Below are 14,079 nucleotides of genomic sequence, written 5' to 3'. Positions count from 1 at the left end.
TACAAAATTTTCTCGAATATTCTGCTAAGCAGGCTTAGGCCATACGCAGATGAAATTATGGGGGGTTACCAAGCTGGCTTTCGGACGAACATATCAACTATAGACCAAATATTCACCCTGCGCCAAATTGTAGAACACAAATGGGAATACAATAAACCAATTCATAATCTTTTCATAGATTTTACAAAAGCATATGATTCAGTATTGCAACCAAAATTGTACAGAATTCTTTTGAAACTTTGAATACCAAAGAAGTATGTTAGACTTATAGAAGCAAGTTTGAAAAACACAATAGGTAGAGTACGTGTTGGGAAATTGGAGTCAGAAGAATTTGTAATAAAGAACGGACTTAAGCAGGGAGATGCCCTGTCTCCGCTACTTTTTAATTTAGTCCTAGAATATATTGTACAAATTGCAGCAGATAATTCAGAGGGTGTGGAGTTAAATAGAAATATTAAGATATTAGGGTATGCAGATGGTCTAAACTTCCCACTTTTATTACTTTCATCACGGATATTGTCTAGAAATTTAAAGATTAGAATATACAAAACTATTATTCTACCAGTAATGCTATATGGGTGTGAGACTTGGTCTCTCACTGTGCAAAATGAATAGCCGCTTGGAGTATTTGAAAACAAAATTTTTAGGAAACTTTTCGGAGCAAAAAGGGATGACATTAGCGGAGAGTGGCGGAAACTGGGTAACGAAGAGTTTCACGAACTCTATTCAAGCCCTGACGTAATCAGTATCATTAAATCACGTAGGCAGCTATGGGCGCGTCACGTAGCTCGAATGGATGAGGGCAGGGCAGCGCGTAGAGTACTGGTAGGACACCTAGAAGGAAAACGTCCTGTGAGGAGACCGAGGCGTAGATGGGAGGACAATGTGAAGGCTGACTTGAGGAACCTAGGTATTGAAGGTGAATGGAAGGAAACAGCCCAAAACAGGGACAGATGGCGAAAATACGTTGCTGCGGTAATGGACTCTCGAGTCCGGTATGACCAGTGAGCGTGTGTGTATATGTCGATTGCACAATTTTCTGCTAGTGTAAGTAACCTGTCTCCAAATTTTTGAAATATCATTCTGAAACACTCTGTATACGTGGCTTGTGTTATGGCAGGTCGGTTTGCCTGATGCGCTCCATGTGGTTTGGCACTGCTCGAGGCACCAGCGCGGCGTTACCTGGTTCATCTCGCTCTTGGACATCTGCTTGCGCCAGTAGTTCTGGAAGGTCTTCCGCAGCAGTTTGCTGCGCACGCCGTACAGCACCCCGTTGACGGAGGGCGCGCACGCTAGCAGCGCGGCCGACAGGGCCAGCAGCGGCGGCGGGGGCGGCCGCACGGCCACTGCGGCCGCGCCGGGGGCGGCGGAGGCGGCGCCGGGGGCGGCGGTGGTGACTGCGGAGGCGGCTGCGGAGGCGGAGGCTGCGGCGGCGGCCGCCTCCCAGAGGATGGCGGCGTGCCAGGGCACGTACAGCAGGATGCAGGCCGCCACCAGCTGCAGCACCGTGGGCACGGCGTTCCGCCCCCGGTAGAGGCTGCGCGCCGCCACCGCCGCCGGCGTCGCCGCCCCCGCCAGCGGGTTGCGCTGGTGCATGATGGTCACCTGCGCCGACAGCGCCACCTCGAAGATGGCCGACGCGATGCGGTGCCGGTGGTAGCGCGCGATCATAAGCACCTGCCCGACATGGAATCACCACGTCATGCTGTGCTGGCGACACTTTCACCACACACTGGCAGCTATGTCACGGACAGAAGCGCGATGACGTATCTCCTTATGTCTCTCTTCCGACAGATCATAAGACGGCAACTGTTATTGTATCTTTATGTAGTAGAGAAGACTCATTCAGAAGTACACTACTGGCTATTAAAATTGCTACATCAAGAAGAAATGCAGATGATAAACGGTTGATCATTCGACAAATATATTGTACCAGAACTGACATGTGATGACATTTTCACGCAATTTGGGTGCAGAGAACCTGAGAAATCAGTACCCAGAACAACCACCTCTGGCCGTAATAACGGTCTTGATACGCCTGGGCATTGAGTCAAACAGAGCTTGGATGGCGTGTACATGTACAGCTGCCCATGCAGCTTCAACACGATACCACAGTTCATCAAGAGTAGTGACTGGCGTATTGTGACGAGCCAGTTGCTTGGCCGCCATTGAACAATTGGTGAGAGATCTGGAGAATGTGCTGGCCAGGGCAGCAGTCGAACATTTTCTGTATCCAGAAAGGCCCGTACAGGACCTGCAACATGCGGTCGTGCATTATCCTGCTGAAATGTAGGGTTTCACAGGGGTCGAATGAAGGTAGAGCCACGAGTCGTAACATATCTGAAATGTAACGTCCACTGTCCAAAGTACCGTCAATGCGAACAAGAGGTGACCGAGACGTGTAACCAACGGCACGCCATACCATCACGCCGGGTGATACGCCAGTATGGAGATGACGAATACACGCTTCCAATGTGCGTTCACCGCGATGTCGCCAAACCCGGATGCGACCATCATGATGCTGTAAACCTGGAGTCATCCGAAAAAATGACGTTTAGCCATTCGTGCACCCAGGTTCGTCGTTGAGTACACCATTGCAGGCGCTCATGTCTGTGATGCAGCGTCAAGCGTAACCGCAGTCATGGTCTCCGAGCTGATAGTCCATGCTGCTGCAAACGTCGTCGAACTGTTCGTGCAGATGATTGATGTCTTGCAAACGTCCCCATCTGTAGACTCAGGGACCGAGTGGGGCGAATCCCAGCAAGCAGCTTTGGAGAGGTTGAGGAGACCTTGATAGGTGCCCACCTCTTAGCAACACCGATCTTCGATAAAGAATTCATCATGCATATCAATGCCTCGATGACCAGTTAGCGGGTTAAGTTACTTGTTCACTTCCCTGTAATACGTTGCACCAACCAAAATCCAGCCCCACTGTGAATGTTGCTTTCGAACACTCGATGAGGTGGTTGACGCTCGTAAGCAGCTGGATTCCGCCAGGACTATTATCAAACGATTGGCAGCTGCTGGAAGAGCTCCCGGCGTGTACCTGTGACACCAGTACCAGATGTACCTCAAGTACTATCATATTCTGTGGATCCCGTCTCCCCGGCAGAAAAGTACAGGATCTGAATGCGAGTGACATATCAATGGTATATCTAGGCGTCCTGTACAGGGTGGATGCTGACCAGGAAGGACTCAGGGTTTTGTACTGATCCCCCTAACCAGCAAGTGTGGGGTGCTGTCTTTGACTGAAACCGAACCAGTGGGACTCACTTCACTTGTTTTGGGGATACATGTTTTGTATGGTGAGAAGAGGAAGCAAACAAAAACGGGTAGGAGTCTATTAATCATCAACAATTCAAATTATTGCGAATGATAGTACCCCTCAGGGAAATGGCAGCCAAGGACACCAGGTGTTCCCAGTGTGTATGCCTGGGGTCGTCAGTCAACATGCCGAAGAGGCTACTTCAGCAGTCACTGAGGGAACAGCATGCAACCAACAGCAGATTGTGGCGCACGTTAGAAAAAATGGTGGCTGTCATCTGGGCCCTGCGGTCGTACTTGGGTCATTCCAGGGACTGGAAGAGAAAGCTGAAAAGATCAACCTTGTGCATGGAGTTTCAGCGAAGCTCACAATTTGCAGTATTGTCCCCAGAACTGATTGTGGACCTTTGGTTCTGAGTCGAGTGGAAGGACTGAAACAGAGCCTTAGAAGGTTCTGTCACAAGCTAGGCTGAACTAGTGCCATAGAGTTGAGAACTCTAGGGTCCCCCTAAATGGGTCAGGGGCTGCTACTCAGGTAGCTGAGTGTGTGTGTGGTGCACATAAGGCTTTTTGTACGTTAGGCTACTCTCCGTCCAATATAGATAACGATGGTTGCAGGAAATCCAGAGGTATCAGTGTAAGGTCGAAAGGAACGCCTCCCACAGGTGAGAGAATTAAAATCCTAGTGGTTAACTGCCGAACCATTCTCAACTAAGTACCAGAGTTCGAAGCACGCCTGAAAGCACTGAAACTCACATAATGCTGGGTATAGATAGCCGGTTAAACCCTAAAATTGCCATCAGTGAGACTGGGGAAGATTTAAGTGTATATCGAAAGGGCAGGCAAATGGGAAATGGAGATGGTGTATTTGTCACAGTAGAAAACACACTGTAATCATTGGTGGAGACTTTAATCATCCAACAATTAACTGGCAAAATTACAGTTTTGTTAGTGGTGGGCATGGTAAGACATCCTGTGAAACATTACTAAATGCCTTCTCTGAAAACTGCCTAGAACAGATAGAAGGAAACCTCACTCACGATGAAGATATATTGGATCTAATGACAACAAACAGACCTGATCTCCTTGAGGATGGTATCAATGATCAGGAAGCAACTCTGGCTACAATTATAAACAAAGTACAAAGAACAACTAAAACTATCAGAAAGATACATACGTTCAGTAAACTAGATAAAAAATCAATACTCTTATATCTCAATGCGGAACTAGAAACTTTCAGCACAGGGCAGGAGCGTGTAGAGGAACTGTGGGTCAAATTTAAAAGAGTAGTTGACCATGAACTGGATAGATATGTAACCAGTAGAATAGTTCATAGTGGGAGGGAACCTCCACGGTATACAGCCTGTAAGGAAACTTCTAAAGAAACAGAGACTACTGCATAACAGATGTAAAACAAAGCGGATGGCTATAGATAGAAAGATGCTGAATGAAATGCGTTTGGCCGTCTAGAGAGCAATGTGAGATGCCTTCAATGACTGCTGTAGCAGAATATTATCAAATGATATTTCACAAAACCCAACGAAATTCTGGTCGCGTGTAAGGGTGTGTGTGTGTGTGTGTGTGTGTGGGCGTTTGTATTGAACCGGGGACCCAGAAACGACGAAGACCCTTCGTCCCGCCGTGGCCCTCAGTGGTTCACAACCCCACAGCAGGCCGCAGCAGTCCACTCGCTCCACCTCCCGCCACACGGGGTAGCCGTGCGGCCTAGGGCGCCTTGCTACGGTTCGCACGGCTGCCCCTGTCGGAGGTTTGGGTCCTCCCTTGGGCATGGATGTGTGTATTGTCCTTAGCGTAAGTTCGTTTAAGTTAGATTAAGTAGCGTGTCACCCTAGGGACCGATGAACTCAGCAGTTTGGTCCCATAGAACTTACCAAAAATTTCCAATTTGCTCCACCGCCGCCCCACACCGAACCCAGGGTTATTGTGTGGTTCGGCCCCCGGTGGACAATCCCCCTCCCCTCCCTGAAACGTCTCATACCAGACGAGTCTAGCTCCAACTCCAAATGTTTGCGTGGTAGAGTAATTTTCCCAATTAATTTTTGGATGATTAAAGTCTCCACCAATGACTACTGTGTGTTTTCTTCTGTGACAGAGTATGCAGCAATCGCCGATAACTGAGGCGGAACAAAGAAGAACCAGGCCGCATTCGCCGAGGCAGATGGAAAACCGTCTTAAAAACCATCCACATGCTGGCCGGCACTTCGGCCCGCGACACTAATCCACTGGGGGATTCGTGCCGGGGATTGGCACGGCTTCCCGCTCGGGAAGCAGCGCGTTACACCGCGCGGCTAGCCGAGCGGGGCATGTAAGGGTTATTAGCAGCGCAAAAGTTACTGTCCAGTCCCTAGCGACTGAGACAGAACTGAAACAGGGGGTACCAATGAAAAAGCTCACATGCTTAACTCCGTTTTCAAATGTTGCTTTACAAAGGAAAACCCAGGAGAACCGCGAAAGTTTAATCCTCGTACCACTGAAAAGATGAGTGAAATCAGTATTAGTGTCAATGGTCTTGAAAAACAGCTGAAATTGTTAAAATTGAACAAAGCTCTATTATCCGATGCAATCCCTGTGAGGTTCTATAATCAGTTTGCGGCTGGGTTAGCTCCTCTGCTATAATCTGTCGTAGATCCCTCGAGCGAAAAGTAGTGCCCAGTTCTTGAAAAGAATAAAATAAAATAAAATAAAAGACACAGGTCACAGCCGTCTACAAGAATGGTAGTAGAAGTGATCCATAAAACTACCGCCCAGTATACTGGACATCAGTTCAACGTAGAATCTTAGGACATATTCTGAGCTCAAATAAGGTATCTTAAATACAGTGACCACCTCAGTGACAACCAGCATGGATCCCGAAAACATTGATCTTGTGAAACCATCCCACACTTTTCTCCCATGACATTCTGAAAGTTTTCGATCAAGGCATTCGGGTAGCTGCAGTATTTCTTGATTTGCGAAAAGCATTTGACTCAGTACTACACCTATGCTTATTGTCAAAATTACGATAATATGGGGTATCAAGTGATATTTGTGACTGTACTGAGGACTTTTTAGTGGGAAGAGATGTCATTGTCAGACGTAGAAGTAACTTCAGGTGTGACTCAGAGAAGTGTGTTGGGATCCTTGCTGTTCGTGGTGTATATTAATGACCTTGTAGACATTACTAACAGTAATTGCAAAACTTCGATGTAGGTCACCATCAGCTGTTTATTTTTATGTTCAATGCTATCGGTCAGCAGACCATTATCAATTCGAAGGCTAACCGACAGACGAAACGTTTAAAGTGTACAGGTTACAGTATGCTGACAAAATAAAAATTATGGCGTAAATACCAAAGAAATTACAATGCGTAACCAGCTTGTCACTAAGACATTTGAAGTGAATAACTTTGATGCAGTCAGAAAAAAATAGCTTCCGATTCAATAAATAATCTTCATAAGGCACAGATATTTAGTAGTTGACAAACAGCATCAACAAAGCGTAATCATAAAGACGCATACAGTGCTTTACACAACGTGCGAGGTCAAACTAATAAGAAGTAAATGAGAAAACATCGAATTAACCTCCTTTAAGGACATGTGTCATACAGAAGAAAATCTGAGGGAACCTATATTTTTTATTCATATCAAACGAGCATGTCAACAGTGGGGTCTCAAACAGTGCCATCTTAACAAAGCTACAACCACACAAACAATGAAGGGATTTTATATCACATCGATTACTTAATAATTGAAATAGTCAATTAGCTATTGAAAAATGTGTTAAAATAACATATTCAAAATAGGAAACTTGTAAAGGGATACCTTACATACACAAATGTCAAAAAAATGTAATAAAACATCGTATGACAACTATAAAGCCACATCACAGAAATAAAACCTGAATATGAGGGGCTAGAGATTATATATAAAGGTTACTGTATGAATTAGACAATTATTTACTGAAAAATTAAATACAGCATGAAATGTAGATGCAAGGGGAGACGGGTGGCTGTGATAGAAATATTTAATAGTTAGGAATGGATGTTATGGAATCAAAGATGAGCTTAATAAGGAATAACAAATGTGTTAAAACATAAGGGAATGTGGCTAATGAGGAGAGGGGAAGGTGATGAGTGGTGAAAAAGTGTGGGGGGAGAGAAGATATCTATAAACAATAAAATAAAGGAGGCATCTATTAGTTTGCTATAATAAGATCACTAATTACTCATTAACAACCTACAGAGAGGGCTGTGGTTCAACAAAATAATAAATACTACAATAAATAAGAACAGGTTACACACATACTGCAACGTTGAGCAAAAAAAAAAATAAAAAATTTAACTGTTGTAGCAACCAGGACAAAAAGTAAAGATACAATCAACTTTAACATTAGACGTAGTCATTTAGCTAACTGGTTAAGCGGTACATGATAGTGTACTATAATATTCTGTACTCGTTATAACATTTGTTAACGCACAGTACTAAATTTCAAATTTTATAAAACTTTGTCATAACAGTTGCAATAAACATACAGGGAAAGACAAAATTAGCTTACAAAAAGCAGCTTTAGAACAGGAAAAAGAGGTCACATACACAGAGTGGCATCTTAAAAGCTGCTTATTTATAAACCTACCACACATTGTGTAGCTAACCATTCCTATATATTTCCAGGAAGGCAGTTAGTCCATAGATTTAACCTTGATTTTTTTTACGTACCCATTTGATTGGTATGATTGAAAAACACTAGTTCCCTCAAATTCACGTAAGTACGGCACATAACTCAAAGGAGTTTAATTCCATGTTTTCTTGTTTATTTTTATTAATTTGAACTGCTTGTTGTGTAACGCTTTCCTTCACCATACATGTCACTTCACTGTATGTTTTTTTATGATTATGCTTTGCTGATACTCTTTGTTAATTAAGTTTTCCATTGAGCCTCTTCATTCTTTACATCGTTGTTAAATCGATGTATTACAAAGTACTACAAAGATCTCAAATGCACCTGTGATATGTATATATTATCGATGTTACGGCTACAGACACTCTATTTCGATCTCTTCCTAGATTCATAGCCATTTGTCTTTGTTCTTCGCTCTTAAATATTTTATTTAGTTACAATTTTCTTCAGTTGGCAATGTGTGATAGTCTCGTATGCATCTTCTACATATCTGTGTTTTTTGGGGATTATTTGTTGTAACAGAAGCTACGTTTTTCTACCTACATCGAAGTTGTTCACTTCAAATGTTGTAGTGAAAAGCTGGTTATGCTTTTTAAAGTAATTCCTAAGTTATGTAACGACACAATGTTTATTTTGTGAGCATATTGGAACCTGTGCATTCTAAATGTTGTATCTGTCCGTTAGGCTTCGTCTTGATAACGAAATCGGTAGCACCGAACATAAAAATAAGCAGCTGATGGTCGTGTACAATGAAGTTTTAGTTATTTGACAGCTATAAGGCCACACCTAGTCACAAATATCAATTAATATTAACCTCAGACTTTATGCAGATGATGCAATTTGTGATGAAGTCCTGTCCGAAAGAAGCTGCATAAATATTCAGACAGATCTCTATAAGATTTCAAAGTGGTGCAAAGATCAGCAACTTGATTTAAATGTTAGAAATGTAAAATTGGGCACTTCACAAAACGAAAAACTGTAATGTCCTACGACTAAAATATCAATGATCCACTGTTGGAATCGGCCAACTCACGCTAATACCTGAGTGTAACATTCTTTAGGGATGAAATGGGATGATCACAGTCGTGTGGCAGAGCAGGTGGTAGACTTTGGTTTATTGCTAGAAAGTGCAATCAGTCTACAAAAGATATTGCTTAGAAATTACTCGTGGGACTGGTTCTAGACTATTGCTCGAGTGTTTGAGACCCATATCAAACATGACTAACAGGGTGTATTCAACGTATACAGGGAAGAACAGCACGGATGGTCACAGGTTTGTTTGATCTGTGGAAGTGTGTCACAGGATAATGGAGAAACTGAATTAGCAGACTCTTAAAGATAGACGTAAACGATCCAGAGAAAGTCTATTAATAAAATTTCAAGAACCGTCTTTAAATGATGACTCGGGGAATATATTACAGCCCCTTTCGTATCGCTCACATAGGGATCATGAGGGTAAGATTAGAATAATTGCAGCAGAAACAGAGGCATTCGAACAATCATTCTTCCAGCGTTACGTAAGTCAACGGAACGGGAAGAAACCCTAATAACTGATACAATGGGACGTACCCTCTGCCAAGTGCTTCACGATGCTTTGCGGAGTATAGACATAGATGTCGACGCTGATGAAGCGTCTGTATTACTTTAAGTGTACCCAGAAAGGAGAAGGCCGGTATCGTATGCTTCTAAGAGGACTAAAGTGTTTGAAGAGGAAGTACTTTGTGAACTTGAATCATTGGCGGTTATGTTCACTCTGAAACAATTCAGGTTTTATTTGGAACATGAACCCTCGCAGTTAGATACAGTCCAGCACTGAACTGGGTGTTGGCCTGGCCGAGATGCACGGGCCACATCGCCAGGTGGGTTTCACGAATTTCAGCCTTTCAGTTTGAGGTCAGACATTTCAGCAAGAGTGACAATGTTGCTGAGCCAGAGTCGCATGTTTCAGGGGAATGTAGAAGAGAAGGTCAGCGGACTGGATCACGATAGTAAGCGACAGGGAATTCCAAATTCTGTTTAAAGGCATCACTAAGTATCAGGAAGAAGATAAGGCCTTGAAGCCAGTTAACAGAAAATAGAAGGGAAGCAGTTAAGTCGCATACTTTGAGGAATGGTAGGCTAATACTAAGGGTACAGGTCGACCCAGGATAGCAGTACCCGCGGACGTTGTACCAATGTTATTCGCCTGTTATCACCGGTTTCGTGTGTGTGTGTGTGTGTGTGTGTGTGTGTGTGTGTGTGTGTGTGTGTGTGTGTGAGAGAGAGAGAGAGAGAGAGAGAGAGAGGCGGTGGGAGGACAGCAGCGAGGGAAAGGGCACCTACTTTTTTTAAAAAGAATTGCTAAGATCCGCAAAGAATTCATTTAGAAGGGTATGGACGGTGATGTTAGGACATCAAGCCAAGAGTGTCAAACCTGATGCATTATAAATTACAGAGTGCAGCAATCAGTCGTCCTTTTTAGATTGCTCTACACTATAATTTATAAGTCATATAAAGTCGCTGAGTGCATCCACTTTCCGAATGGAAGGTAACCTGACTTGTTGCGTTACTAAACCCCCCACAGGATACAAAACATAGTACGCTAGCTCCGAAACCTGTAGACACTCCGAGGTGGATGTATATCAATTTCGAAGGTCCATTACCCAGGTCGCGTGCGGGAAACAAGTATCCAGTGGTATGCGTGGATGCCTTTTCAAGGTTCTCTTGGTTGTTTGCTGTTAGATCAATGACCAAACAAGCTACGATGTATTGGGTCAAGCGAGTTTCCGGTACTTTTCTGAGTTTCTTTCTTTCTTTCTTTTTTTTTTTTTTTGTCGTTTGCCGTCTGACTAGTTTGTCCCCTCCTGTGTCAACCTCAACTCAGAGTAGCACATGCAACCTATATCCCCAAATATTTGGTAGATGTATTCCAATCTTTGTCTTCTTCTACAGTTTTTTACCCTCTACAAGTCCCTCTAGTATTATGATAGTTATTCCGCGATGTCTTAGCTTATGTCCTACCATCTGTCAAAAAGACTTTTCAGTGTTTACCATATACTCCTTTCCTCGCCGATTCTCTGGTGAACCATCTCATTTCTTACTTTATTAGGTCATTCTTCTGTAACACTACGTCTCAAATGCTTCTATTCACTTCTTTTCCGGTTTTCCCACAGACCACGTTTCACTATGCTCCCAACGTACTGACTCAGAAATTTCTCCCTCCTGTGCTCCAAACGTACAGTTCCAGAAATTTATTCCTCAATTTAAGGCCTAGTTTGATAGTAGAAGGCTTCTCTTGGCCAGGCATGCGTTTTTTGTCAATGCTAGTCTGCTTTTTATGTCGTCCTTGCTACGTCCGTCGTGGGATTTTTGCTGCACATGTAGCAGAATTCATTAACTTCATCTACTTCGTGATCACCAATCCTGATGTTAAGTTTCTCACTGTTCTCATTTCTCCTAATTGTCATTACTTTCGTCTTTCTTCGATTTAATCTCAATCTATATCCTGCGTCGTTCATTCCATTCAGCAGATCCTGTAATTCTTCTTCACTTTCACTGAGAGAAGCAGTATTACCACTGATATCCTTTCATCGTGGATTTTAATTCCGCACTTGAAACTTTCTTTTATATCCGTCATTGCTTCTTCGGTGCATAGACTGGGCAGTGGGGCAAAAGACTACTTCTCTGTCTTACACCCTTTTAATCCCAGCACTTTTCTCTTGTTTTTCTCTCTTATTGTTCCATGTGGTCTTTTATGCATATTGCATATTACCCGTGTTTCCCCATAGCTGACCCCCATTTTTCTCAGAATTTCCGACATCTTGCACCATTAGACGTTGTCGAACGCTTTTCCAAGGTCGTAGAATATTATGAACGTGTCTTGATTTGTCTTCAGTATTGCTCCCATTATCAACAGAAACTTCAGAACTGCCTCTCTGGTGCCTCTACCTTTTCTAAAGCCAGACTGATAGTCATCTAACACCCCCTCAATTTTATTTTCAATTCTTGTGTATTCTACTCTTTTCAGCAGCTTGGGTGTGTGAGCTGATAAGCGGATTGTGCTATAACCCTCGCAGTTGTTGGCTCTTTCAATATTCAGGATTGTGTGGATGTTGTTTCTCTGAAAGTCAGATGGTATATCGTCAATTTTATACATTCTACATACCATCGTGAATAGTCGTTTTGTTGCCACGTTCCCCAATGATTCTAGAAATTCTGATGGAATTTTATCTATCCCTTCTGCCTTATTTGATCTTAAGCCTTCCAAAGTTCTATTAAATTCCAATTCTAATACTGGATCTCCTATCTCTTCTAAATCGACTCCTGTTTCTTCTTCTTTCACATTATCAGACAAGTCTTCCCCCTCATACATGCCCTCAATGTACTGTTTCCACCTATCCACTCTCTTCTCTGTACGTAACGGTGGAATTTCCATTGCACTCTTAATGTTACCGGCCATGCTTTTAATTTCAACGGAGGTTGTTTTGACTTCCGTATGGGCTGAGTCAGCACTTCCGACAATCAATTCCTTTTCTGTTTCTTCACATTTTTATGCAGCCATTGTGCCTTTGCATTTCTGCACTTCCTATTTATTTCATTCCTAAGTGACTTGCATGTCTTTATTCCTGAATTTCAGTGGACATTTTTGCACTTCCTTTTTTCATCGATAAATTGATTTCTTCTGTTACAAATGGTTTCTCCGCTGTTTCCTTCCTTATAGCTAAATTTTTCTTTCCAACTTCTGCGATTCTTCTTCATAGATATATCCATTCTTCCTCAACTGAACTGCCTGCTGAGCGATTCATTATTACAGTATCTGTAGCTTCAGAGAACTTCAAGCGTATCTCTTCTTTCCTCAGAATACCCATATTCCGGTTCCTTGCTCACTGATTATTCCTGACTACATTCTTTAACTTCAGCCTGCATTTTATCATTATCAAGTTGTGATCCGAGTCAGTATCTACCTCTGGATACACTAAAACGGGTCAACTGAGGATTTCTTTCTTAGTAACATATCACGCAAGCAGATCAGAGAGAGGGATGGTGTATGGCCTGGAAAAATTTATTGGCGATTTGTACCAAGGAACTCAGGATTACAATCGGGTAAGATTGAATAATCAACGAAACGATAACGTTTTACGAGTCGGGGTTTGGAATGTCAGACGCTTGAACGTCATAGGGAAACTAGAAAATCTGAAAATGGATATGCAAAGGTTCAATCTAGATGTAGTAGGGGTGAGTGAAGTGAAGTGGAAAGAAGACAAGGATTTCTGGTCAGATGAGTAAAGGGTATTATCAACAGCAGCAGAAAATTGTATAACAGGCGTGGGATTCGTTATGAATAGGGAGGTAGGACAGAGAGCGTGTTACTGTGAACAGTTCAGTGACAGGATTGTTCTTATCAGAATCGACAGCAAACCAGCACCGACAACGATAGCTCAGGTATGTATGCCGACGTCGCAGGCTGAAGATGAAGAGATAGAAAAAGTGTATGAGGATATTGAAAGGGTAATACAGTTTGTAAAGAGATATGAAAATCTAATAGTCATGGGTGACGGGAATACAGTTGTAGGGGAAGGAGTAGAAGAAAAGGTTAAAGGAGAATATGGGCTTTTGACAAGGGATGAGAGAGGAGAAAGACTAATTGAGTTCTGTAACAAGTTTCAGCTAGTAATAGTGAATACTCTGTTCAAGAATCACAAGAGGAGAAGGTATACTTGGAAAAGGCGGGTGACACGGGAAGATTTCAGTTAGACTACATCATGGTCAGACACAGATTTCGAAATAGACACTGGATTGTAAGGTGTGCCCAGGAGCAGATATATGGTATGCTCAGATCACAATATAGCAGGCTGAAGTTTAAGACATTAGTCATGAAGAATCAATACGCAAAGAAGTGGGATACGGAAGTGCTAAGCAATGGCGAGATACGGTTGAAGTTCTCTAAGGCTATAGATACGGCAATAAGAAATAGCTCAGTGGACAGAACAGTTGAAGAGGAACGGACATCTCTAAAAATGGTCATCACTGAAGTTGGAAAGGAAAACCTAGGTAGAAATACGGTAACTGCGAAGAAGCCATGGGTAACAGAAGAAATAATTCAATTGATCGATGAAAAGAGGAAGTACAAAAATGTTCCGGGAAACTCAGGAATAGAGA

The 14,079-nt window shown here is 42.9% G+C and overlaps 1 protein-coding gene across 1 annotated transcript in view; it reads right to left on the bottom strand.

Moving 5' to 3' along the window:
• Window positions 1–14,079, bottom strand: part of LOC124597889 — a 266,067-nt gene that overhangs the window by 74,243 nt on the left and 177,745 nt on the right. The window contains exon 5 of the mRNA XM_047135967.1: window positions 1,183–1,677. Within this exon, the coding sequence (XP_046991923.1) occupies window positions 1,183–1,677 (495 nt within the window). The remainder of the gene's footprint in view (window positions 1–1,182; window positions 1,678–14,079) is intronic.

The sequence above is a fragment of the Schistocerca americana genome, chromosome 1 (genome assembly GCF_021461395.2).
Source record: "Schistocerca americana isolate TAMUIC-IGC-003095 chromosome 1, iqSchAmer2.1, whole genome shotgun sequence".
Lineage (NCBI taxonomy): Eukaryota > Metazoa > Arthropoda > Insecta > Orthoptera > Acrididae > Schistocerca > Schistocerca americana.
The sequence above is the reverse complement of the archived record's forward strand: the minus strand, read 5'-3'. Positions and strand labels throughout refer to the sequence as shown.